General features: G+C 45.7%; 1 protein-coding gene across 1 annotated transcript in view; it reads left to right on the top strand.

Moving 5' to 3' along the window:
• The window catches only part of LOC308659786 (nuclear receptor ROR-beta-like), a 61,034-nt gene that overhangs the window by 34,165 nt on the left and 2,230 nt on the right, over nt 1–24,639 (top strand). Inside the window, exons 2-9 of the mRNA XM_081313785.1 lie at nt 731–816; nt 6,312–6,453; nt 7,995–8,408; nt 13,079–13,200; nt 14,441–14,573; nt 15,484–15,591; nt 17,321–17,431; nt 19,906–20,018. Coding sequence (XP_081169911.1) covers nt 731–816; nt 6,312–6,453; nt 7,995–8,408; nt 13,079–13,200; nt 14,441–14,573; nt 15,484–15,591; nt 17,321–17,431; nt 19,906–20,018 — 1,229 coding nt within the window. The remainder of the gene's footprint in view (nt 1–730; nt 817–6,311; nt 6,454–7,994; nt 8,409–13,078; nt 13,201–14,440; nt 14,574–15,483; nt 15,592–17,320; nt 17,432–19,905; nt 20,019–24,639) is intronic.

The raw sequence follows: 24,639 nt of genomic DNA, 5'->3' as shown, positions 1-24,639 counted from the left end.
TCTCCAATTTTCTTGAAAAGATCTCTGGTCCTCCCTATTCTATTGTTTTCTTCTATTTCTTTGCACTGTTCATTTAAGAAGGCATTCTTATCTCTTCTAGCTATTCTCTGGAATTCTGCATTCAACTGGACGTATCTTTCTTTTTCTCCCTTGCCTTTCGCTTCCCTCCTTTCCTCAGCTATTTGCAAAGCTTCCTCAGACAGCCTTTTTGCTTTCTTGCATTTCTTTTTCTTTGGGATGGTTTGGTTGCTACCTGTTGTACAATGTTGCGAACCTCTGTCCATAGTTCTTCAGGCACTCTGTCTATCAGATCTAATTCCTTAAATCTATTTGTCACCTCTACTGTATATTCAACAGGGATATGATTTAATTCATACCTGAGTGGCCTATGATATATATTGGCAAACCAATCATTTTTGTGTATAACCATTCGCACAATGTGCGACGCCCACATATACCGATAGTCCTGCACTTGCGACCGTAAGTTGGAACCAGAATTTTCATTGTTAAGCAAGGCAGTTGTTAAATGAGTCGTGCTTTTTTTAAACATAGCTGTTAAGTAAATAAGTCACCTTTTTCAGTGCTGTTGTAACTTCAAACAGTCGCTAAACAAATGGTTGTAAGTTGTTCTGTATGTTCAACACATGTGCAGAAGGTTGTTTTTTTTAAATGTGTTTTAAATTTAAAACATTGATTAATACAGCTTTTCATTCTTCTTTTCCCCCCACAGCACAAATTGAAGTTATCCCTTGTAAGATATGTGGGGACAAGTCTTCAGGGATTCATTATGGAGTCATCACCTGTGAAGGATGCAAAGTAAGTTGGAAGGCTGGGAGTGCTTCGGGTCAAGGAGGGGAACAGCTTATCAACTTTGCAACCTACTCAGAACAGTACTTGTGCTTCATGATTGAGAAATCAAACCTACTAACTTTTGTGAAACTTTCATATCAGTATATATATAGCCCATAGTTAAATGTCTGTTCTTAACCACCCTTTGACGATCTCAGAAAGTTACACCGATTGGAGATGGTTTCTATTTGAATGGGAGGCCAGCAGGAAAACTCAGGGTTATTGCTTGAGATATGTAAAAAATGCTACACAACTTATGACCCTTTAGTTCAGGAGTCTTCAAACTTGGCTGGCTGAAGAATTCTGGGAGTTGAAGTCCACAAGTCACGAAAGGGCCGCGATTGAAGACCCTTGCTTTAGTTCATCTTTTCAGAGATATTTCCTGACCAGATTCTTCAGTGCATTCAACAATGGTTGGGCTTTGTTCCATGATAGCCAGATGGGCAGCATATCAAATAAATAAATGAGTAGGTAGGTAGGTACGTAGATATTTACGTACGTACATACATACATACATACTTGAAATTTTTTTTAAAATTCAAGGAGATATCCAGAGGTGTAGCTGCTTTGAATGTAGCTCATGTTGAACTGTACAGCACAGGGGTTGGTCACAGAAAATGTTTTACTACATTTTGCATTATGTCATAAAATGCTTTGTGATTGTTTTTATGTCATAAAATCTTTTACAAAATCTGGTCCAATTTCAATTCCATGAGAGTGACGAGTATTGGATTTGGGATGCAAATTAGCCCATTTGAGTCACCTCGGTAGAAAAGGTTTTGCCCTAGAATGCATCGTTTTGCCCAGTTAAAGGTTACAGAAATGAGAGTTTCCAGTAGTATATAGATTTCAGAAGAATGGAACAGAACGGAGCAGAATAGCAGAGTTGGAAGGGACCTTGCAGGTCATCTACTCCAGCCCCCTGCTCAAGCAGGAAGCCCTATACCAGAGGTCTCCAACCTTTTGGGCACCAGGGACCAGTTACGTGGAAAGAGGTTTTTCTGCAGCCCGGAGGGTGCGTGGTTTTGTGTGCTGCCTGCATCTTCTAGATGGGGCTTTGCTTGTTTGGGCAGACCAGTTGCTGGCATGCCACGGCCCGGTACTGGTCCACGGACTGGGGTTGGGGACCCCTGCCCTATACCATTTCAGACAAATGGTTATCCAATCTCTTCTTTAAAACTTCCATTGGTGGAACACCCACAACTTCTGGAGGCAAGAAGAAATGGCAAACCTCTTCCATATTAAAAAAAAAATTCCAAGGCTATGTCTGTTTAGTTATCAGGAATCAGTTTGATTCGAGAGAATCTTTACCCTTCCTTTAAATCAATCCAATAATGTGTCCTTGATTGAAGTCTCCTAGTTTCCTTCTCCAGGTTTTGTTGAGCATCGTTTGACCTACTACTGCCAAATACATATAAAATTGTGTTGAAAATTCATACAGATGTATTTCATTGTAACTCCCACCAGTCCTGTTTAGGCATGAAAGCCAGCTGAGTGACCTTGGGCTAGGTTCTCTCTCTCAGCCCAACCCACCTCACAGGGCTGTTGTAGTAATGGAAATAGGAAGACGGAGGAGTATTAGCTATGTTTGCTCCTTGAGTTATTTATAAATTAATAAAAGCGGGATAAAAATCTAATAAATACTATCAATATGATGATGATGGCAATTGAAACCTAGTACACCTGGAACACCAGATTGGAAAAGAATGATATATTGAATGATATATTGCAAATATAGAAACAGATTTACGATTACCATTAGTAGGACTTCATTAATAATTACAAAGCATTTAAAGGTCATGCAATCTCCAAAACACCATATGCAACATGGTATCCATTTTTGTGACATATTCCAAATTATCCAGATGTTTACATTTTGTTGACCTATTAAGAATAAAATGTCACCTGAGATGTAACAATTTTGCATTCTAATTTAAATGAATTTTGATTTATTTCTGTTCATAAAAAATAGGTTTAACTCATGTTTGCTGGACCAAACCTTTTTTATATAAAAAGAGAATTTTTTCTAAAAACTGTATTAGAAATAGAAATCTTACAAGGCTGAAGAAAATTGGGGTTTTGATTTATCAGCGAGGATTTTATATTACTAATTAAAATAGAATACACTTAAATAGACAAGATGTGTACTTTGAATACCAGATTTTGTTATGAATTGGGATAAAGAAAACTTTGGTCATTTAAAACCTGGAAGTATAAATATGAAAAGTTGAATTTGAATATTGATGGGAAATTGAAAATTGGGGAAAACAAATAAATAGGATAGTGATTTTTTATAAAGATTGAATGTAAAAGTAAATAAGATACGTAATAAGCTAAAAATTTATTGGTAAATGTAATAAATGTTTTTATTTAATTGAGATAATAAGAACTGTATTAGCTTACATATGAGACAGTAGATATCAAGAGAAAAAAAGAAATATTCAATGTTGAAATAGGGGAAATTTTGGTCATTAAATTTAAGACATTTGGAAACTAGTTGAAAATAAGAAATGTTATATTGTATTATTAATTAGATGATGTAAGATGGTGTGAAATAGAATATACTCAAATAGGTAAGATGTGTATTTTGAATATTAGACTTTGTTAAGAATTGTGATAAAGGAAACTTTGGTTACCAAAAATTTGGAAATTATGAATATCAAATGTTAAATTTAAATATTGACGGGAAACTAAAAATTGGGAAAAACTAACTACAGGACATTGACTGTTTATAAAGATTGAATGTTAAAGTAACTAGGATATGTATAAGCTAAAAATTTATTAGTAAATATAACAATACTATCTTTACTTAATGGATATAATAAGAATTGTATTAGTTTAAATATGAGACAGCAGATATTAAGGGAAAAGGAAAGGAAATATTTGATGTGGTAGTTTGAGATTTGTACTAAAGATTTTTGTATGTTATTGAAATATTGATTAACCCAGCCGCCACGTTGCTTTTTAAATACTTAAATGTAAAATTAGAAAATCAATAAAATATTACAACAACAACAACAGCAAAAGAAATAGAAATCTTACAGTGAATTTAGTTGTGGCAAGAAAACTGGAAAGATTAAATCTTGGAAATTAATCCATAAATATGGCTCTGTCTTTGAAGATTATTCAGACACTGTAATGAAATAGAACACTGTTTTTGGCTAGTTCTAATTATAGGAGCATATGATCCTTGGTTAAAGAGCACAAACAAACAGTGTCTGTTTTGAGTATTTAAGCCTTAAACCACTTAAGTCAGTCGTTAACAACATAGCACCTGTGAGTTCGACAATGCCCATTATACGTCAAATAATCCAGGACTTGCAAAAGTTGTTATAATTTTTGTAATGGCCACCCTCTCAGAAGATTGGTAAATCATGATGAATTTTATGTAAGAGTTTTGGAACCTTTGGGGATCTTAGATTGAAACTTCACAAGCGATTCTAGGAGAGTTTGATTTCTCACATGACATTTTGAAAGAGTCTGGTGAAATTCAGAAATTGTGTAAGATTGAGGGCAGATTGAGAACAGGGGGGGGGACCAGGGATCAGGAAGACTACCGTATCCTGGTTAAAGGCCAATTTCTTGTCCTGGTGTTAAGATTTTCTAGGCGAGGCTGTTCTACTGTTCTGAGTGCAGTTAGTGTGCACTTCAGCTGTTCTAAAGATTTGGGAAACCCTTATTAAGAGAAGCTTGTCTAAGCTCCTTTTCGAGATAATCTTCAACCAACAGAAGTGAAGTCTTTTTTTTTTCAAGTAGGAGTTTAACCTCTACAGATGGGTCGTTGTTTTCTTCTGCTACTCTGTGCATGAATTGGCTGCAATATTCAAATGCCTTTTATTTTTTTTTCCTTATGTTTCTTTCATATTTTATTTTGCTTATTAATTCACTTATTCCATTTTTATGCCACCCATCTCCCTTGTAAAATGACTCATATGTTTTTGGGATAATTGGCTAGTTTACCCTAGACGTATTTTATAGGAAAATAGAATATGGTGTCAATCAAATAAATGCATTCCTAGGCAAGGTTGAAGAATAATGGTCTGTGCAAAGAAAAAAAAAACAGAAGTCTGGTAGCACTTTTGCTGACTAAAAAATCTCCCTCTACATAACCAAACTGTGATGGTTTTCCTTTTCATTCACTTCTTTTTTCCTTTTCCTTCACTCCCGCACCCCTTGTTTAAATCCCCCATCAGTTCAGTCATCCTGTGCATCTAACGAAGCAAGCTGCAGCTCACAAAAGCTGATGCCTTTTACTAAAACGTGTTACAGTAGAAACATGGGGCTGGAAGGGACCTTGGAGGTCTTCTAGTCCACCCCCATGCTCGAGGCAGGAGCTTTGGCTTATACCATCCCAGTCAAATGGTTGTCTGGTCTATTTTCGAAAACCTCCAGTGATGGAGCACTCACAATTCTGAGAGGCAAGCTATTCCTTTAATTAACTGTTCTCACTTGTCAGAATGTAGTTGGAAAAGGTGCTATCAGACTCCTTCTAATCTCCTTTTTTAACTTTTTGTTTTTTTTATTCAAAAAGTTAAAATACAAACTCTCAAAAAACGGGGGGGAGGGGAGAAGACATTGAAAAAAAAATGCATTAAGGAAAAGGAGACAAACACATATACTTATATTATCTCCCCTACTTGAATACTGTATTCAGACTCCTTAATCTGCATAACACTCACTCTGCAGAGTAGGAAAGGATGAGAAGAACTGGCTCGAGTTACCATAGGCTCTGCCTATGCATGGAAAACTTGATCCTGGACCCTCCCATTCACCGTCCAGCTCTGAGAAATAGAGTAACAGAGTTGGAAGGGACCTTGGAGGTCTTCTAGTTGAGAGGTCCCCAACCTTTTGGGCACCAGGGACCGGTTCCGTGGAGAGAGGTTTTCTCCACAGACCGGAGAGTGCGTGGTTTTGCGTGCTGCCTGCATCCCGCGGATGAGGCCTTGCTTTTTTGTACGGACCGGTTGCTGGCATGCCGTGGCCCGGTACTGGTCCACGGACCAGGAGTTGGGGAACCCTGTTCTAGTCCAACCTCCTGCTCAGGCAGGAAGCCCTATACCAGGGGTTGGCAACCTTGGCTCTTTTATGACTCCCAGCATGGCTGGCTCAGGAATTCTGGGAGTTGAAGTCCACGAGTCATAAAAGCCAAGGTTGCCTACCCCTGCCCTATACCATTTCAGACAAATGGTTGTCCAATCTCTCCTTAAAAACTTCCAGTGTTGAAGCATTCACAACTTCTGGAGGCAGGGTGTTCCACTGATTAATTATTCTGAATTGCTCAAGTCTCTGTTCTTCCTTTAATTCATGAGACCATGCACAGAGATGCTGTGCATTTGAAGCTTCTTTGAAATGGGCGGTTGGTGTCACGCAGCCGTAGTTGCCGACCAGCCGTCTTCTGTAATACGCCGTTCCCCCAGTTTGTTGCAAATCTGAGAGCTGATATTCCTCCTTTTTTTCTGCAGGGTTTTTTCCGCAGAAGCCAACAGAATAACGCCACTTACTCTTGCTCGCGGCAGAGGAACTGCCTGATCGACAGGACCAACCGAAATCGGTGCCAGCACTGCCGGCTGCAGAAGTGCCTGGCGCTGGGCATGTCCCGTGATGGTGAGTGCTGGATTTAGCCTGATGGCTGAGACTGGTGAACCAGTGGGGGAACGACATCAGAATGGTTCAGGGTTATAAAAGGAGAGGCAGACTCCTGGAGGCAGCAAATAGGGTTCCAAACATGGATGCAGGAAGCCACAAGTTCCTCCATGATGCGTGTAAGCTAATCTAGGAGTTCAGTTTGCCATTGTGGTCTATGGGTTTTCCTGATTGAGCAAAGGGTTGGACTAATACATAGAATAATAGGGTTGGGAGGTCTTTTAGTCCAAGCCCCTGCTCAGGCAGGAGACCCTCTGCTATTCTGCCCAAATGGCTGTCCAGCCGAAGCTCCAGTGATGGAGCACCCAAAACTTCTGGGAGTCAAGCCGTAGCCCTGATTAACTGCCTTTCCTTTTAGGAAGTTTCTCCTTAATTCCTTGATGAGTTTCCATCCATTAGTTTCTTGTCTTGCCTTCAGGCTCTGGAAAATAAATTGACCCCCTCTTCTTTGAGGCAGCCCCTGAAATATAGGAAGACGGCTATCATGTCACCCCGAGTCCTTCTTTTCTCTTAAGCTAGCTCAGGAATAACTCGGCTGTTCAACCACACTGTCATTCTAACCTAAACGCAACAGGGTGTTTAGATTATCTTCGAGCTGTTTCAACGGCCATCTAAAAGCGTGGCCTCCGTTTAGTCAAACTCCACTGCCTGGTGTTAGAAATTGATGTGGCTATAAAATGCACGATGTGGGGATGTGGGGCAGGGGGGGGGCTTGGAGGTCAAAGAAAGGCAGCATACTAGAAGACCTCCAAGGTTCCTTCCAACTCTGTTAATCAGAAAGAGATCCGGGAGAGTATTGGCAGAAGGAAGTTCGCATTTCTCTCTACTGCTGTGCCAACCCTGTCCAAAAGGAAATATTCCAGCTGCAAGATTCATCATAGGTCGTGCTCGACTTATGACCAAAACTGAGCCCAAAATTGTACAGTTGTTAAATGAGTTTTGCCCCACTTTACGAGCTTTCTTACCACCGTTGTTAAGTAAATCACTGCAATTTTTTAAGAAAGTAACTCGGTTGTCAGAAGGTTGCAAAAGGAGATCACATGACCCCAGGACACTGCGGCCGTCATATATATGAGTCAGTCGCCAAGTGTCTGAATTTTGAACACGTGACCACGGGGATACCGTAACAGTCATAAGTGTGAAAAATGCTCGTCATTTTTTGGGGGGAGGGGCTGTTGTGACTTTGAACAGTCACTAAATGAACTGTTGTAAATCGAGGACTACCTATAGTGCTTGACTTGCAAACCTAATGGGGCCTACTTGTTATGGTCGTTAAGTCCTAATGGTCGTAATGCAGGTCGCCCACAGGACCGACCTATTTTTATGACCTTTTTTGCAGTGGTCGTTCAGCAAGTGCTAATGTGTCACCCAAACCGTTGTGGTGGGTCACCGTTGACACACGTGTCATAGGCTCGCCATCACTCTTTCGGGGGGCGGGGCTCAAGAGTGGCCATCCTCACGTTCGGCTTTGCTCTCTGTGTTTTGCCCTAATTGTCTTGCAGCAGTAAAGTTCGGCCGCATGTCCAAGAAGCAGCGGGACAGCCTCTATGCCGAGGTCCAGAAACACCAACAGAGCCAAGAACAAGGCGTGGGGACCAAGGATGACCCAGAGACCTTGTCGAGGGTCTACACCACCAGCGTGAGCAGCGGACTCTCTGACCTGGATGACATCTCCATGTTGTCGGACAGCTTCCTGTTTGATTTTCCCCTGAGCCCCGAGGGGAACAGCAGCTACTACAACCTGGATCTTCTGACCTCGGCGCAGCCATCGCCCGACCAGTCCAGCACTGATATCAGCGACGCAAAGTTCATCAAACAGGAGTCCATCTACGAGCTCATGCTGGAGCCTAGCCTCTTTCCTCATGGCCCCCTTGAAAGCAACGCGTTGACTTCAGACATTTCAGTGATGGAAGTGGGTTAGTATAATAAATGCCCTCTGCTTCTGGCAGCCAAATCAGCACAGAGGAGGAGAGACGAAGGCCACTGCTAGCCATTGTAGAGGCTGCCAGCTTTATTCGTGCTGTATTGTCCCCTCTGTGTCCCTGCATGCTTCTAGTCCTGATTGTACCTTTGAGTCTTTAATAATTTAAAGAAGGTTAGACTTTTTGTAGCACAAGAGCTGGAAACAATCCCAAACTTTTTTTTTTTTGCAAACTCCAGAGCTCTTTTTGACTATATTTGCTAAAAATCAGTGGTCCAATTTCCTTGGATTTTTGTGGTGGAAAATACATGTTGTCCTCAAGTTACGACCACAATTGAGCCCCAAATTTCTGTTGCTAAGTGAGACATTTCTTAAGTGAGTTTTGCCCCATTGTATGACCTTTCTTGCCATAGTTGTTAAGTGAACGACTTTAAATTAGTAATATGGTTGTTAAGTGAATCTGGCTTCCCTATTGACTTGGCTTGTCAGAAGTTGCAAAGGGCAATCACATGACCCAGGACATTGCAACCGTCATAAATATGAGTCAGTTGCCATGGGTTGGAACTTTGATCCCGTGACCATGGGGATGTTGCAGTGGTCATAAGTGAGAAAAATGGTACGGTAATTAGTCACTATTTCAGTGCCATTGTAACCTCGAATCATCATTAAATGAACTATTGTTAGTCAAAGACCAGATATATCTAAAAACCATTGTTTATGCTACCAAGTAGAACAAACCCTTTAAAAACAAAACAACCGCAGAATATTTCCTAAGTTAACCACCTTACTTCATCGACCTGCTCACTATGGCCAGATCACCCAAGAATTCAATATAATCCCTGAACTGTCCAGTTTTAGCTTGATTGCAGGTACATTTTATTTATTTATTTATTTTATTTGACTTAGATACCGCCCTATTCCTATAGGACTCAGGGTGGTTTACAGGGCAATTAAAACCATACAATACAAAAGTTAAAATAAATTTAAAACAATTAATTAAATATAAAGCCCAAAAGTTAAAAATTTAAACTTTAAAACCCAATTAAAAACCCCTCAGTCTAAGCCAGACAGCTCAAAGAGCCAGGTTTTTAGGTCCCGGCGAAATGAGCGGAGGTCGGAGGCAGTCCTGAGTTCCATAGGAAGTTGGTTCCAAAGGGCAGGCGCACCCACAGGGAAGGCCCTCCCTCTGGGAGTCACCCGCCAGCAATCCTTCACCGGCGGCACGCAACATTGAACTGGTTGCAAGCAGTTTACTCCAGCGTAGCAACCAATTACAGATAGCCCTTAATGTCTAACCATAATTGGCCATAAGTGAACCTGGAATTACAGTCATAAGTCATGGTGGTTGTTAAGCAAGTCACCACATAACCGCCTGATTTTATTATCCTTTTGTGGAAGTTGTTAAGCAAACACTCTCATAAGCAGACAAATCTGGTGGTTGTTAAGAGGACGCTGTGGCTGTTAAACAAACCCATTGTACTCAATGGATGTTTTGTGCCAGAAACTGGCAGCAAATAACTGGAAATCAGCAAAAACTGCCAAAAATCATAGTCACATGACTGCAACACTGCAACTGGCGACAAAGGTGAGCAAGTTGCCAAGTGCCTGAAATGCAATCGCAGGACTCCGGGGGGGGGGGCAGGGCCATTGCAACTCTGGTCGTAGGTAACTCTGGTGAAGTCCATTGTAACTTCAAACCGTCTCTAAGCAGCCGGTCATTAAGCAAGGACTATCCGTACACCCAACAGGGAGAGAGTTGGTGGGTGCAACTGCATGCACATTCCTGCAACATTTACAAGGAGATTGTGGTCTTGTCTGAAAGAGTGATGTCTAAACCCCAAAACAGAGCATGGGTAATTATAGTCCCCAATAATTCAGAAGTTCATTTGTCCAGAAGATTGATCAGCTGGTCCAGGGTGAAATTGCTGAGGCTCAGGATGCAAGCAGGAATAATAAATGCAGGAACACAGAGTCAAGGTTGGTGCAGCTGGTTCTTACAATGAAGATAACAACTGCCAGTGGGTGTTGTAATATCTAACATCTAGATGAGATGGGCAGCATACAAGTCAAGGAAGGAAGGAAGGAAGGAAGGAAGGAAGGAAGGAAGGAAGGAAGGAAGGAAGGAAGGAAGGCTGGTCACGGGTGCAGCGTGGCATCAGGCCTTGGAGATAGGCCAAGTGAAGAAACAGATAAGCTGGGATTCCAGAATGCGACTTCATTGTTGCGTCTAAGTTCCTCTCTGTCCCCTCTTATACCAAAGGCAATCAAGCAGAGTTATTTTTAACTTTCTTTCTCACACTCATTTCTATCTCTGGACTGTGTGATCTCTTCTCCAAATCCCTCCTTAATGGCTTTCCTAAAGTCAGCTCTAAATCCTTTTAAAGTTGGTATCTTTGCTAAGCTCTTCAGAGTTTCCAATGTGCCCTCCAGCTGGGCGATCTTTCAGAACAGACTTGGAGAAATCTTGGCAATTTGAAGGTGTGCGGACTTCAATTCCTAGAATTCCCCAGCCAACCATGCTGATTGGGGAATTCTGGGAGTTGAGGTCCACACATCTTCAAGTTGCCAAGCTTGAGAAACACTGTTTTAGCATCTTGCCAGTCACTCGTCTCCTAACTGCTAAAGCTGATCGCCTACCAGATCTTCTGGATCAAGCCTCACCTCCTCTGAATCTGAGAAGGCCAATGTACCATCCCCCAAAGATGCTCGATGCCTGATTTAAGGGGTAGAACAAAGGTCTGGCGAGCAGAGAACTTGAATATAATCCCCTCTATCTCCCACCAGTTATAGCTGATGGGAAAGACACTTGTGAAACATCCTGGAGCTACAGCTAATTAGATAATGCTAATAACTAACCTTATGTTCTCCTTGGCTTCTGCTTAATCCATTTATCTTGCTTTGGTGTTTAACATCAGCTCCTCTTTTTGATTTCAGTATCTAACTGTTCTCAATTACTCAGTCATGTAACTGTAATCAATGATCATACAGTGATTAGTGGGATCGTTCTTGCCCCATCCCCCACCCCTTCCTTCTTTGCCTTCCCCACATTCGATAGTTGGCACGCAGAGGAGGTGCCACATATGATGTGCTCCTGAGTTTATGACATGACATGATATATTGAGATGGGTTGGGCTGTATAGATGTTGGATTTCAAACCAAATAAAATGTTGCTTTCTGACTCCTCACGGTGCATGCTAATTTTTGTACAGCAAATCAGACCTTAGAGCACGTTTGCAAGGTTTATTTATTTGTATCCCGCCTTTATTATTTTTACAAAAAATTCAAGGTGGCATACATATCCAAGACATCTTTCTCTTCCTGTTTTCCCCACAACAACTACCCTCTCAGGTGAGTTGGGCTGAGAGAGGTTGACTGGCACAAAGTTACCCAGCTGGCTTTCATAGCTAAGGCGAGTCTTGAACTCATAGTCTCCCGCTTTCTAGCCTGGTGCCTTAACCACTAGACCAGGGGTCTTCAAACTTGGGCCTTTTATGACTTGTGGACTTCAGCTCCCAGAATTCCTCAGCCAGCGTGCCTGGCTGACAAATTCTGGGAATTGAACTACACAAGTCAAGTTGTTGTTAGCTGCAAAGTCGTGTCTGACCCATGGCGACCCTATGGACAACGTTCCTCCAGGCCTTCCTGTCCTCTACCATCTTCTGGAATCCATTTAAGCTCGCGCCTACTGCTTCAGTGACTCCATCCAGCCACCTCATTTTCTGTCGTCCCCTTCTTCTATTGCCCTCAATCTTTCCCAGCATTAGGCTCTTCTCCTTCTCATTAGGTGGCCAAAGTATTTGAGCTTTAGCTTCAGGATCTGGCCTTCTAAAGAGCAGTCAGGGTTGATCTCCTCTAGGACTGACCAGTTAGATCGCCTTGCGGACCAAGGGACTCGCAGGAGTCTTCTCCAGCACCATAGTTCGAAGGCCTCAATTCTTTGGCACTCAGCCTTTTTTATGGTCCAACTTTCACAGCCATACATTGCAACTAGGAAGACCATAGCCTTGACTATACGCACTTTTGTTGATAGGGTGATGTCTTTGCTTTTTAGTGTGCTGTCTAGATTTGCCATGGCTTTCCTCCCGAGGAGCAAGCGTCTTTTAATTTCTTGGCTACAGTCCCCGTCTGCAGTGACCTTGGAGCCCAGGAAAATAAAATTTGTCACTACCTCCATTTCTTCCCCATCTATTTGCCAGGAATTGAGAGGGCCGGATGCCATGATCTTGGTTTTCTTAATGTTAAGTTTCAACCCAAGTTTTGCACTCTCCTTCTTTACCCGCAACAAGAGGCTCTTTAGTTCCTCTTCACTTTCTGCCATTAGAGTCATAAAAGGGCCAAGTTTGAAGACCCCTGCACTAGGCCAAACTGGCTTTATATTTATATTTTTATTTCATATTCAGTTCTAAGATAATTCCTTTGGGTTGGCTGAGATACTTAGCTAAATCCATTCATAAAAGAATCCCCAAACAATGAATGAATCAATATGAATCAGTGAATCCATTAATGCAAAGAAGAAAGATCCAGGAGGATGGTTTTTCTCAAACAAGTGTCTAACACTACTGTGATTTATGTATGACCCATGTGAAACAGTCAGATCTGCCAAATAATTTTCTAGTTTGGCAATATAGGTCAATGCTTAAGAGTCTTTGCTTGTTGCATTGCCAGAGCGCCTAGCCCAGAATGTGGTAAAGTCACACCTTGAGACGTTGCAGTACACCAGCGAGGAGCTACAGCGGTTTGCCTGGACACTCTACTCTCAGGAGGAGATAAGGACCATGCAGAACACGGTAAGTGTCTCCTGCAAGATTAGGTTTGGAATCCCTCTTGTATTTTTACAACCTGGCTTAGGAATTCTGGGCGTTGAAGTCCACAGGTCATAAAGGGGCCATAGTTGCCCACTCCTGTGCTAGTGGAACTCACAGCAGAAGTGTCACAAAACCAGGTCGGAGAAAACATACCTAGCGGATTGTCCATAGCAAGGTATACTGCTTCTAGACATGGAGCTTCTATTTAGCTGCCATTTTAACAACTGTATGGGATATACAAGAGAGTATGTGACTGAGTTCTTCTTCTTGCTCCCCCCCACAAACAATATGCTTTTCTATCATACTCAAGGAAAGCATGATATTGCCTTTCTGAATGATAGATACAGTATTTTAGAGAAGCAGCAACAGCAATATTATCACAAGCAGAAGAGATTGGAAAGACCTAGAGAATCAAAACTAGGACAGTTATTTTGTCTTATAAATTTAATAAATCAATAGGTTTTTTTATTACAAATGGAAAGGTCTATCAACAGGTCAACGTTCCCACTGCCCAAAAAAAAAGATCTCAGTGGCCAAGAAGGTGTTAATGCCAATGCTCCCCACCCTTGGGGACTTCCAGATACGTGGACTTCAACTCCCAGAATTCTCATCGGTAGCCATGCTGCCTGAGGAATGCTGGCATTTAAAGTCCACACTCCTGGGAATGGTCAAGGTTGCAAAACATTACTCAGCCACCAAAAGAGCCATAGAGTTCTATAGCCAGAAAGGAGGTGGGGGGTCCTTCAGCCAGCTTTTTGGAGGGCTGCAAATCACCAATCTCCCTCAGGCTCCTCCTTCTGGCAAATCAGGATGCTTCCATGGAGGAAGGCTTACTCTGAAGGTATTTTTGAGTGGCCAAAAAAGTCAGAATGGTGGTCACAGCTGCACAATGGATGTCCTGCCCCTTTTCTGTGCATCACATGCGTATGTAAAGGACAGGGCTTCAATCAGGTGGTGGTGGCCACCTCTGACTTTTTTTATGCCCCCCCCTCCCCCATACATGCAGATAGTATGTTCCATTTTCTAATGGAAATCACTACTAGATCTTTCATCTGGCCATTACCTGCCCCAAAGCTAGGCTGGTGCCAGGATGGAGGTTTATCTCAGCTTTGGGGCCCAGAAGGAATATGAATGAGGACTATGTGTATATAATCACTTACGTATCATCAGGCATTCAATACTGTTCATGTTAATGGACATTTCTCCATCTGCTGCCCTGCAGAACTGCGAGGTAATGTGGCAAGAGTGTGCCGTCCAGATTTCCAATGCCATCCAGTACATCGTGGAGTTTGCCAAGCGCATTGATGGCTTCATGGAGCTATGCCAGAATGACCAAATCATTCTTCTCAAAGCAGGTAAGAGAGTTGAGGTTAAGTTTGTTTAGATCAGGGTTTTCCAACCTTGGCAACTTTTAAGATGCATGGACCTCCAGAATTGCCAGAGTTGGAAACCCTGGTTTGGATGTTGGGGTTAGGGTTTGTTTAGATCAGGGTTTCCCAACCTTGGCAACTTTAAGACATGCTGGCTAGGGAATTCTGGGAGTTGGAAGATCAAGTTGCCAAGGTTGGAAACCCTGATTTGGAAGTTGTTCAAGAAATGAAAAAAACTGTGGCTGGAGTGTAAATGGTCATTTTGTTGAGCATCAAAAAAGTCAAGATGGGGTCATGCCCGTTGAGTGAAACCCTACTCTTTGGTGAGGAGGAGAAATAGATCAGATCACTTGTAGAAGAAAGCTTCTGTTCTGTTTCTTCTCCAAGGATTCATGAGATTGGACAAATCAATCCCATCTTGATAGATGTTTTTGATAAAACCTTGGGAGCATCTGATTACTGGGTAGGCAGGGGATTCAAATTATCAAGGAAAGGGGGCAGAAATGAGGGGTGGAGATACCTTTGCCCCATGCTACTTACTGCTGGTAGTTTCATTGTTTGAAGTAGCTAATGGTCCAAGATACCTCTAACCACCTCCTTCTTCTTTTCTCCCATATTTTTTTTTTGGCTTTATCTTCTTCTGCTCCATCCACTCCTTTCTTCTGGCTTCAATTTTTCACCTTTCCACATTTTTAATTACATGTACCATTATTACCAATTAATAACATGGAATCGTACATGTGGGTGGATTTCCTTTTCTCTGCTTCCCCCAACCTTCCTTTTTCCTTATTGTTCTTCTTGCAACTATGGAAATATCCTTCCTTCCTCCTTTCCTCCCCCCTCCCTCCCTTCCCTTCTTTCTTCTTCTTTTTTTGCTACCCTTGGTCTTCATCAGGTTGTCTAGAGATTCTCCTCATCCGAATGATGCGGGCCTTCAACCCATTGAACAACACCGTACTTTTTGCAGGAAAATATGCTGGGATGCCGATGTTTAAGTCACTCGGTAAGAAAGCAGAGAGGGTTGCCCTTCTGAAGATGCAAATGAGACATTCTGAGTTGGTTGGTGGCCATCTTGGTGTGATCATGTTTTGCAATCTAGCCTCTTTCTGGCTGAAATGAGAGGAATTAGGTTTACCATTAAGAAGGGTGAAAATTTGAGGGGGGAAAGAGAAATTCATGGAACAGCTGATATATTATGTTTATACAAATCTGCAGGGTAATTACACCATATATAATATATTGGCTGTGCTCACACACTACAGGATGTCCACAGGAGGCATTAAAACAGTCGATATGGCAGCTGTGCAATTGAAACCCATCTGTTTTTTATGTGTGTATGATGCACATAAACAAGAGTATATAGCCTTGATTGTACAGTTGTGGCTACCATGTTTTTGACCGCCCCTCCCTGCAGACACCCAGATTAAAGACCCAGTGGTTGCATTTGCAGAACATGGTAAGCTTGGCTAGGTTAACCAGTTAGTTTTTGCATGGTTTAGCACAGGGATCTTCAAACCTGGCCCTTTTATAACTTGTGGACTTCAACTCCCAGAATTCCTCAGCCATTCTATGAATGAGCACCTTTTATAACTTTCTGATTGCTTCTCTGTGTGCTCTTTCTCACCATATATGTGTGCATGCATGTTAAGCACATAAAATAATGTACCCAATAGAATTGGAATAATAGAATTGGAAAGGATGTAGAATTGAAGCAACTATTTCTTTCAAGCAATTGGAAGAAATATTGCAACATTTGGGGATTTTTTTTTAATGAAGAGAACAGGCGAATAAATTAGACCACCATAAAATTATGCATCAAGGCAAGTGGAGAGGAAAAATAAAATTATGGATTGAGGAAATACATGGGAGAGGTTTTCCTCCCCTTCTCAAGACAATAAAATCCACTGGATGCGTTTAATGAAGGTGAATGTTGAGAGATCCAGGACGGGAAAAGACTCCCCTCTTTAGAATAGAATAGAATAGAATAGAATAGAATAGAATAGAATAGAATAGAATAGAATAGAATAGAATAGAATAGAATAGAATAGAATAGAATAGAATAGAATAGAATAGAATAGAGTTGAAGGGTACCTTGGAGGTCATCTAGTCCAACCCCCTGCTCAGGCAGGAAACCCTATACCATTTCAGACAAATGGTTCTTCAATCTCTTCTTAAAAGTTTCCAGTGTTGGAGCATTCACAGCTTCTGGAGGCAGGTTGTTCCACTGGTTAATTGTTCTAACTGTCAGGAAGTTTCTCCTTAGTTCTAGGTTGCTTCTCTCCTTGACTAGTTTCCATCCGTTGCTTCTTTTCCTGCCTTTCAGGTGCTTAGGAGAATAGTTTGACTCCCTCTTCTTTGTGGCAACCCCTCAGATATTGGAACACAACACTTTTAGAAGTTTTGGAATTTTCTATTGGAAGGTGTAATTGATAGTCCCCCAACAGTTTTGGAACAGGTATTGGTTAGCTGCATGGAGAATTAGTCTGTCAGTTGGTTATAATTCTAGCTCCATGGTGAGAAAAACCTGTGTTTAAAATAAATAAACTTGAAAAAAGTTTAATATACATCTAGCTTAGTTCTTTAACACAGTATCAAATGGACGATACGGAAAGATTTTAAAACAATTGCAGTACTGCAAAACCATTAGCTATTAGTGCATACCTTGATTTGAAAATATGAAATTATCCAACTTCATGTTCAAATCCCAGTTAAATGGCTCCTTATTTTCTTAGGTTGTGATGATCTGATCAGTTCCATCTTTGAGCTGGGGAAGAATCTTTGCCGACTGCAGCTCTCTGATGAAGAGGTAGCACTCTTCACTGCAGTTGTCCTGTTCACACCAGGTATGTGATCAAAAGGGGAAGGGGAAGAAACACTGGATTAACATTTGTCACTATCCAAAACGAATTGAGAGCTGGTTTATGTAGCAGCATCAACATTTTATTCCTCTTAGCCAGTGATGAGAGCTGTTTCCTGCTGCAGAGATTACAGAGTTACTACAGACACCTGGCTGAGCCAGGATTGTCCATTCTCCAGGTAGATAGCTTGGACTTTACATGTCTGGGACCAATTCTCATTAGTTCCTGTCCCATGGCCAATAGTAAAGGATTGTGGGAGTTGAAGTCTAAAGTATTTGGTGCGTATAGTCAAGGCTATGGTCTTCCCAGTTGCAATGTATGGCAGTGAAAGTTGGACCATAAAAAAGGCTGAGCACCAAAGAATGGAGGCCTTTGAACTATGGTGCTGGAGAAGACTCCTGCGAGTCCCTTGGACTGCAAGGTGATCAAACCGGTCAGTCCTAGAGGAGATCAACCCTGACTGCTCTTTAGAAGGCCAGATCCTGAAGCTGAAACTCAAATACTTTGGCCACCTAATGAGAAGGAAGGACTCACTGGAGAAGAGCCTCATGCTGGGAAAGATTGAGGGCAATAGAAGAAGGGGACGACAGAGAATGAGCTGGCTGGATGGAGTCACTGAAGCAGTAGGTGTGAGCTTAAATGGACTCCAGAAGATGGTAGAGGACAGGAAGGCCTGGAGGAACGTTGTCCATGGGGTCGCGATGGGTCAGACATGACTTCACAGCTAACAACAACAACAAGCTTATTCTGGGAGTTTATTGTGACTGGCAATAGATCTTCAGCATCTCCAATGGAGGGACAACTGGAACCTGTAAATGCTAGAGGGAACACCTGGAATTTCCCATATGCCCATCAGGTTTCCTGCCACCTAACTATGTCTCTTCAGGGAAGAAATATAACATGATTGTAGAGCAGAGATGGGAAATACTGGTAGAACAGAGGTGTACAGTATTGTGGTCTGTAGAAATGGATAGTAACATAGGCCAGACCTGGGCATTTTATGACTTGTGGGCCACATCTGGCACATGGCCAGTTCCAATCTGGCCCGCTGTGTTCGTAGTGAGTGTGGGGCGTCTGGGGCAGGGGAGGGTGAGTGGAGGATAAGGTGAGGGCAATGTTTGGGGCAGGACGGTGGTGGCCTTCCAATACAGGCCCAGTTTCTCAGGTGGCCTCGTGGGAAAATTAATTGCCACCCTGCTACAGAGTATAGAACAGAGATGGGTAATAGATAATGTTAGGCTGTCACTCCCATAATCCTTATCATTGCCCTGGTGGCGCAATGGTTAGAATTCAGTATTGTAGGCAAGCTCTGATCACAGCCTGGAGTTTGATCCTGACAGGGCTCAAGATTGACTCAGCCTTCCATCCTTCCGAGGTCAGTAAAATGAGGACCCAGATTGTTGGGGGCAATAGGCTGGCATTGTAAACTGCCCAGAGAATGCTGTAAAGCACTGTGGGGCAGTATTTAAGTTTAAGTGTTATTGCTACTGCTATTGACATTGCTTCTAGGCCTACTGGGAGACAAAGAACATTAGAAGACCAGTTATTGCCCACTCCTCCTGTAGAATTATGTTTGCAAACATAGAAAGTGCCTTCTGAATCCATGTTGCATAAAGTTGGCTTCTCTTGACTAGAGGCAGCTCTTGAGGATCTCAGGCACTGAGGATGCGCTTCCACAAATCCTTTGTACATGGATACTGTCAAGCATTGCTCTGGAGGGTGGTCGTTCTTGGTACCAGTGGTAGAGTTTGCAGCAAAGAAAGGTTTGATTAGACTAAAATACAGCACAGAGTTTGTTGGGCCTAAATATATGGTCCACTTGTCTGGTAAATCTTTCCAGCCAGATTCTTCAAGATTTATTAGAATCAACAACTGTAATTCTAGCTCATGTGAAGGCCATCAGGTAGGGTAACGTTTCTGGTGGGAGTTAATGCATTGTCTGCCTTATTGACTTGCTCTGCAACACATTTCTCACAATTGTACACTTATGCTCTCTCACAAACACTTATCCACAGAGTCTGGGCTTAAACATTGGTTTAAACTATGTTTTTCCCCCCTGAATAAGCCACAATGGATGGATGTCCACATCCCCATAAGCCATAAATCCAGCGGTGGGATTCAGATATGTAAACAACCGGTTCTCTGTGCAGATGCCGCTTCCGGAAGTCCATTCTGGGCCTGGGCAACAAAAAATTAGCTACCGGTTCTTTCGCACTGGTGCGAACTGGCTGAATCCCTCCACTGCATAAATCATGTTTTTACAAGCCACACTGGATTAAAGCTAGGCCTAAAATAAACAGATCACATTATGCCTTAGTGCCCTTTGTGAACCTCACCACATACACACGCATGCTTTCTAGAGAATAGCTGTTACAATTGGAAATAACAGGAAGTGTGTTGTTGTTTTTCCTGCAATTTTGCAATTCTAAGAAACTCCAACATGTGCTATCCTTTCTTAGATCGGCCTTGGCTCTCTGAGTCCAAAAAGGTACAAAAACTCCAGGGTAAGGTCTACACGGCTCTCCAGCACGAGATTCAAAAGAAAAATGCCAATGAAGACAGGCTCTCCAAGGTAAATACAACATTTTAAAGAATTAAATGGGAGAGGCACAGACTAACACAGGAGAGAAATACCGTATATACTTGAGTATAAGCCGAATTTTTCAGCCCACTTTTTGGGCTGAAAAATTCCACTTCGGCTTATACTCCAGTCAACAAAAAAACTTACCGAGGACTTGTGCGCGGCCGAGGCTTTGGTGCTTCCGGGATCGCGCGCACCTCTCCCAAGCCACCGCCATCCGGAGACCTGCCGAAGTTTGGGGAGGTTTGGGGAGGTGCGCGCGCACCTCCCCAAACCTCCCCAAACGTCGGCAGGTCTCCGGACCACCGCGTCTTGCCTGCCTGCTTCTTTCCGCAGCGGAAAGAAGCAGGCAGGCAGGGCGCGGAGGAACAGAGACCTGCCGACGTTTGGGGAGGTTTGGGCGCCTCCCCAAACCTCCCCAAACCTCGGCAGGTCTCCGTTCCTCCTGCCGACCTTTGGGGAGGTTTGGGCGCCTCCCCAAACCTCGGCAGGTCTCCGTTCCTCCTGCCGACCTTTGGGGAGGTTTGGGCGCCTCCCCAAACCTCCCCAAACCTCGGCAGGTCTCCGTTCCTCCGCGCAGACCTGCCGACGTTTGGGGAGGTTTGGGCGCCTCCTCAAACCTCCCCAAACCTCGGCAGGTCTCCGTTCCTCCTGCCGACGTTTGGGGAGGTTTGGGCGCCTCCCCAAACCTCGGCAGGTCTCCGTTCCTCCGCGCAGACCTGCCGACGTTTGGGGAGGTTTGGGCGCCTCCCCAAACGTCCCCAAACCTCGGCAGGTCTCCGTTCCTGTTTGGGGAGGTTTGGGCGCCTCCCCAAACCTCCCCAAACCTCGGCAGGTCTCCGTTCCTCCGCGCAGACCTGCCGACGTTTGGGGAGGTTTGGGCGCCTCCCCAAACCTCCCCAAACCTCGGCAGGTCTCCGTTCTTCCTGCCGACCTTTGGGGAGGTTTGGGCGCCTCCCCAAACCTCCCCAAACCTCGGCAGGTCTCCGTTCCTCCTGCCGACCTTTGGGGAGGTTTGGGCGCCTCCCCAAACCTCCCCAAACCTCGGCAGGTCTCCGTTCCTCCTGCCGACCTTTGGGGAGGTTTGGGCGCCTCCCCAAACCTCCCCAAACCTCGGCAGGTCTCCGTTCCTCCTGCCGACCTTTGGGGAGGTTTGGGCGCCTCCCCAAACCTCCCCAAACCTCGGCAGGTCTCCGTTCCTCCTGCCGACCTTTGGGGAGGTTTGGGCGCCTCCCCAAACCTCGGCAGGTCTCCGTTCCTCCGCGCAGACCTGCCGACGTTTGGGGAGGTTTGGGCGCCTCCCCAAACGTCCCCAAACCTCGGCAGGTCTCCGTTCCTGTTTGGGGAGGTTTGGGCGCCTCCCCAAACCTCCCCAAACCTCGGCAGGTCTCCGTTCCTCCGCGCAGACCTGCCGACGTTTGGGGAGGTTTGGGCGCCTCCCCAAACCTCCCCAAACCTCGGCAGGTCTCCGTTCTTCCTGCCGACCTTTGGGGAGGTTTGGGCGCCTCCCCAAACCTCCCCAAACCTCGGCAGGTCTCCGTTCCTCCTGCCGACCTTTGGGGAGGTTTGGGCGCCTCCCCAAACCTCGGCAGGTCTCCGTTCCTCCTGCCGACCTTTGGGGAGGTTTGGGCGCCTCCCCAAACCTCCCCAAACCTCGGCAGGTCTCCGTTCCTCCTGCCGACCTTTGGGGAGATTTGGGCACCTCCCCAAACCTCGGCAGGTCTCCGTTCCTCCTGCCGACCTTTGGGGAGGTTTGGGCGCCTCCCCAAACCTCGGCAGGTCTCTGTTCCTCCTGCCGACCTTTGGGGAGGTTTGGGCGCCTCCCCAAACCTCCCCAAACCTCGGCAGGTCTCCGTTCCTCCTGCCGACCTTTGGGGAGGTTTGGGCGCCTCCCCAAACCTCCCCAAACCTCGGCAGGTCTCCGTTCCTCCTGCCGACCTTTGGGGAGGTTTGGGCGCCTCCCCAAACCTCGGCAGGTCTCCATTCCTCCGCGCAGACCTGCCGACGTTTGGGGAGGTTTGGGCGCCTCCCCAAACGTCCCCAAACCTCGGCAGGTCTCCGTTCCTGTTTGGGGAGGTTTGGGCGCCTCCCCAAACCTCCCCAAACCTCGGCAGGTCTCCGTTCCTCCGCGCAGACCTGCCGACGTTTGGGGAGGTTTGGGCGCCTCCCCAAACCTCCCCAAACCTCGGCAGGTCTCCGTTCTTCCTGCCGACCTTTGGGGAGGTTTGGGCGCCTCCCCAAACCTTGGCAGGTCTCCGTTCCTCCACGCAGACCTGCCGACGTTTGGGGAGGTTTGGGCGCCTCCCCAAACCTCCCCAAACCTCGGCAGGTCTCCGTTCCTGTTTGGGGAGGTTTGGGCGCCTCCCCAAACCTCCCCAAACCTCGGCAGGTCTCCGTTCCTCCGCGCAGACCTGCCGACGTTTGGGGAGGTTTGGGCGCCTCCCCAAACCTCCCCAAACCTCGGCAGGTCTCCGTTCCTGTTTGGGGAGGTTTGGGCGCCTCCCCAAACCTCCCCAAACCTCGGCAGGTCTCCGTTCCTCCGCGCAGACCTGCCGACGTTTGGGGAGGTTTGGGCGCCTCCCCAAACCTCCCCAAACCTCGGCAGGTCTCCGTTCTTCCTGCCGACCTTTGGGGAGGTTTGGGCGCCTCCCCAAACCTCCCCAAACCTCGGCAGGTCTCCGTTCCTCCTGCCGACCTTTGGGGAGGTTTGGGCGCCTCCCCAAACGTCGGCAGGTCTGCGCGGAGGAACGGAGACCTGCCGAGGTTTGGGGAGGTTTGGGGAGGCGCCCAAACCTCCCCAAACAGGAACGGAGACCTGCCGAGGTTTGGGTAGGTTTGGGGAGGCGCCCAAACCTCCCCAAACGTCGGCAGGTCTGCGCGGAGGAACGGAGACCTGCCGAGGTTTGGGGAGGCGCCCAAACCTCCCCAAACGTCGGCAGGAGGAACGGAGACCTGCCGAGGTTTGGGGAGGTTTGGGGAGGCGCCCAAACCTCCCCAAACGTCGGCAGGAGGAACGGAGACCTGCCGAGGTTTGGGGAGGTTTGGGGAGGCGCCCAAACCTCCCCAAAGGTCGGCAGGAGGAACGGAGACCTGCCGAGGTTTGGGGAGGTTTGGGGAGGCGCCCAAACCTCCCCAAAGGTCGGCAGGAGGAACGGAGACCTGCCGAGGTTTGGGGAGGCGCCCAAACCTCCCCAAAGGTCGGCAGGTCTGCACGGAGGAACGGAGACCTGCCGAGGTTTGGGGAGGCGCCCAAACCTCCCCAAAGGTCGGCAGGAGGAACGGAGACCTGCCGAGGTTTGGGGAGGCGCCCAAACCTCCCCAAAGGTCGGCAGGAGGAACGGAGACCTGCCGAGGTTTGGGGAGGTTTGGGGAGGCGCCCAAACCTCCCCAAAGGTCAGCAGGAGGAACGGAGACCTGCCGAGGTTTGGGGAGGTGCCCAAACCTCCCCAAAGGTCGGCAGGTCTGCGCGGAGGAACGGAGACCTGCAGAGGTTTGGGGAGGCGCCCAAACCTCCCCAAAGGTCGGCAGGAGGAACGGAGACCTGCCGAGGTTTGGGGAGGTTTGGGGAGGCGCCCAAACCTCCCCAAAGGTCGGCAGGAGGAACGGAGACCTGCCGACGTTTGGGGAGGTTTGGGGAGGTGCGCGCGATCCTGGAAGCACCGAAGCCTCGGCCACGCGCAAGTCCTCGGTAAGCTCCGGGCGGTCACTTGCTTCGCGTCTCCTGAGGGACGGGGGGGCGACTGGAGCGGGCGTGTTTCCTCGCCTGCTGGGCGCCGCGATTTGCCCGGGGAACGCGCGGGCCCCGAATGGCAGCGTGGAGCGAGGAAGCGGACAGCCAGGGCTTCCCCGAGAGCCGCGGCCACACAGGGTATTCCTGTGTATTCAGGCTTGCAAAATGGCGGATCGAGCCTCTGATGGCGGCAGAGGCTTGCAGAACGGCGGATCGGCTTATACTCGAGTCAATAACTTTTTCCAGTTTTTGGGGGTGAAATTGGGGGTCTCGGCTTATACTCGAGTCGGCTTATACTCAAGTATATACGGTATATTGATACACCTTGGGGCTAAGTCCAAGGTTTCCAAATATTCAATAGCTATTGATGAGAAAACAAATTAAACAAAGGGAGCTCAGAACAACCCTGTTTGGTTTGAACAGGCCAAATGTTGGCCAACTCTTGAGCCCAGGGAAATGAGGGATAGATGGAATGAATGGGGTATCCTTCAAGGCAGACAGGGGTGTCTGCAGGAAGAGTCAAATAAGATGGTGGCCACAACCATGCAATCAGAATCTTGTCCCTTTTTATGTGAGTTTACACATTATGTGGCTGGATTGCATGGTTTTGTCCATCAGCTTGACTTTTTCACCTCCCTGCAGTCCCCCTTGAGGACAGATGCCACGATTGGCATACAAAGAAAAGGCTGTCTCCTTCAATTAACCCTTTAAAGACCACAGTGTTTTATTAGTCCTTTTTCAGCATGCAATAAAGAGTGCTTTACAGGTAGTCCTTGAGGTGGTCCTTGAGATACTGTAATGAAGCCTGCCCATTATGGTCATAAGTGGTGATACGATTAAGTGAGAAGGCCTCAATTAACAACCTCCACCCCCTTCTCTTCC

Source organism: Vipera berus, assembly GCF_964194415.1.
Source record: "Vipera berus genome assembly, chromosome: 1".
In the NCBI taxonomy this organism is placed as follows: Eukaryota; Metazoa; Chordata; class Lepidosauria; order Squamata; family Viperidae; genus Vipera; species Vipera berus.
The sequence above is the reverse complement of the archived record's forward strand: the minus strand, read 5'-3'. Positions and strand labels throughout refer to the sequence as shown.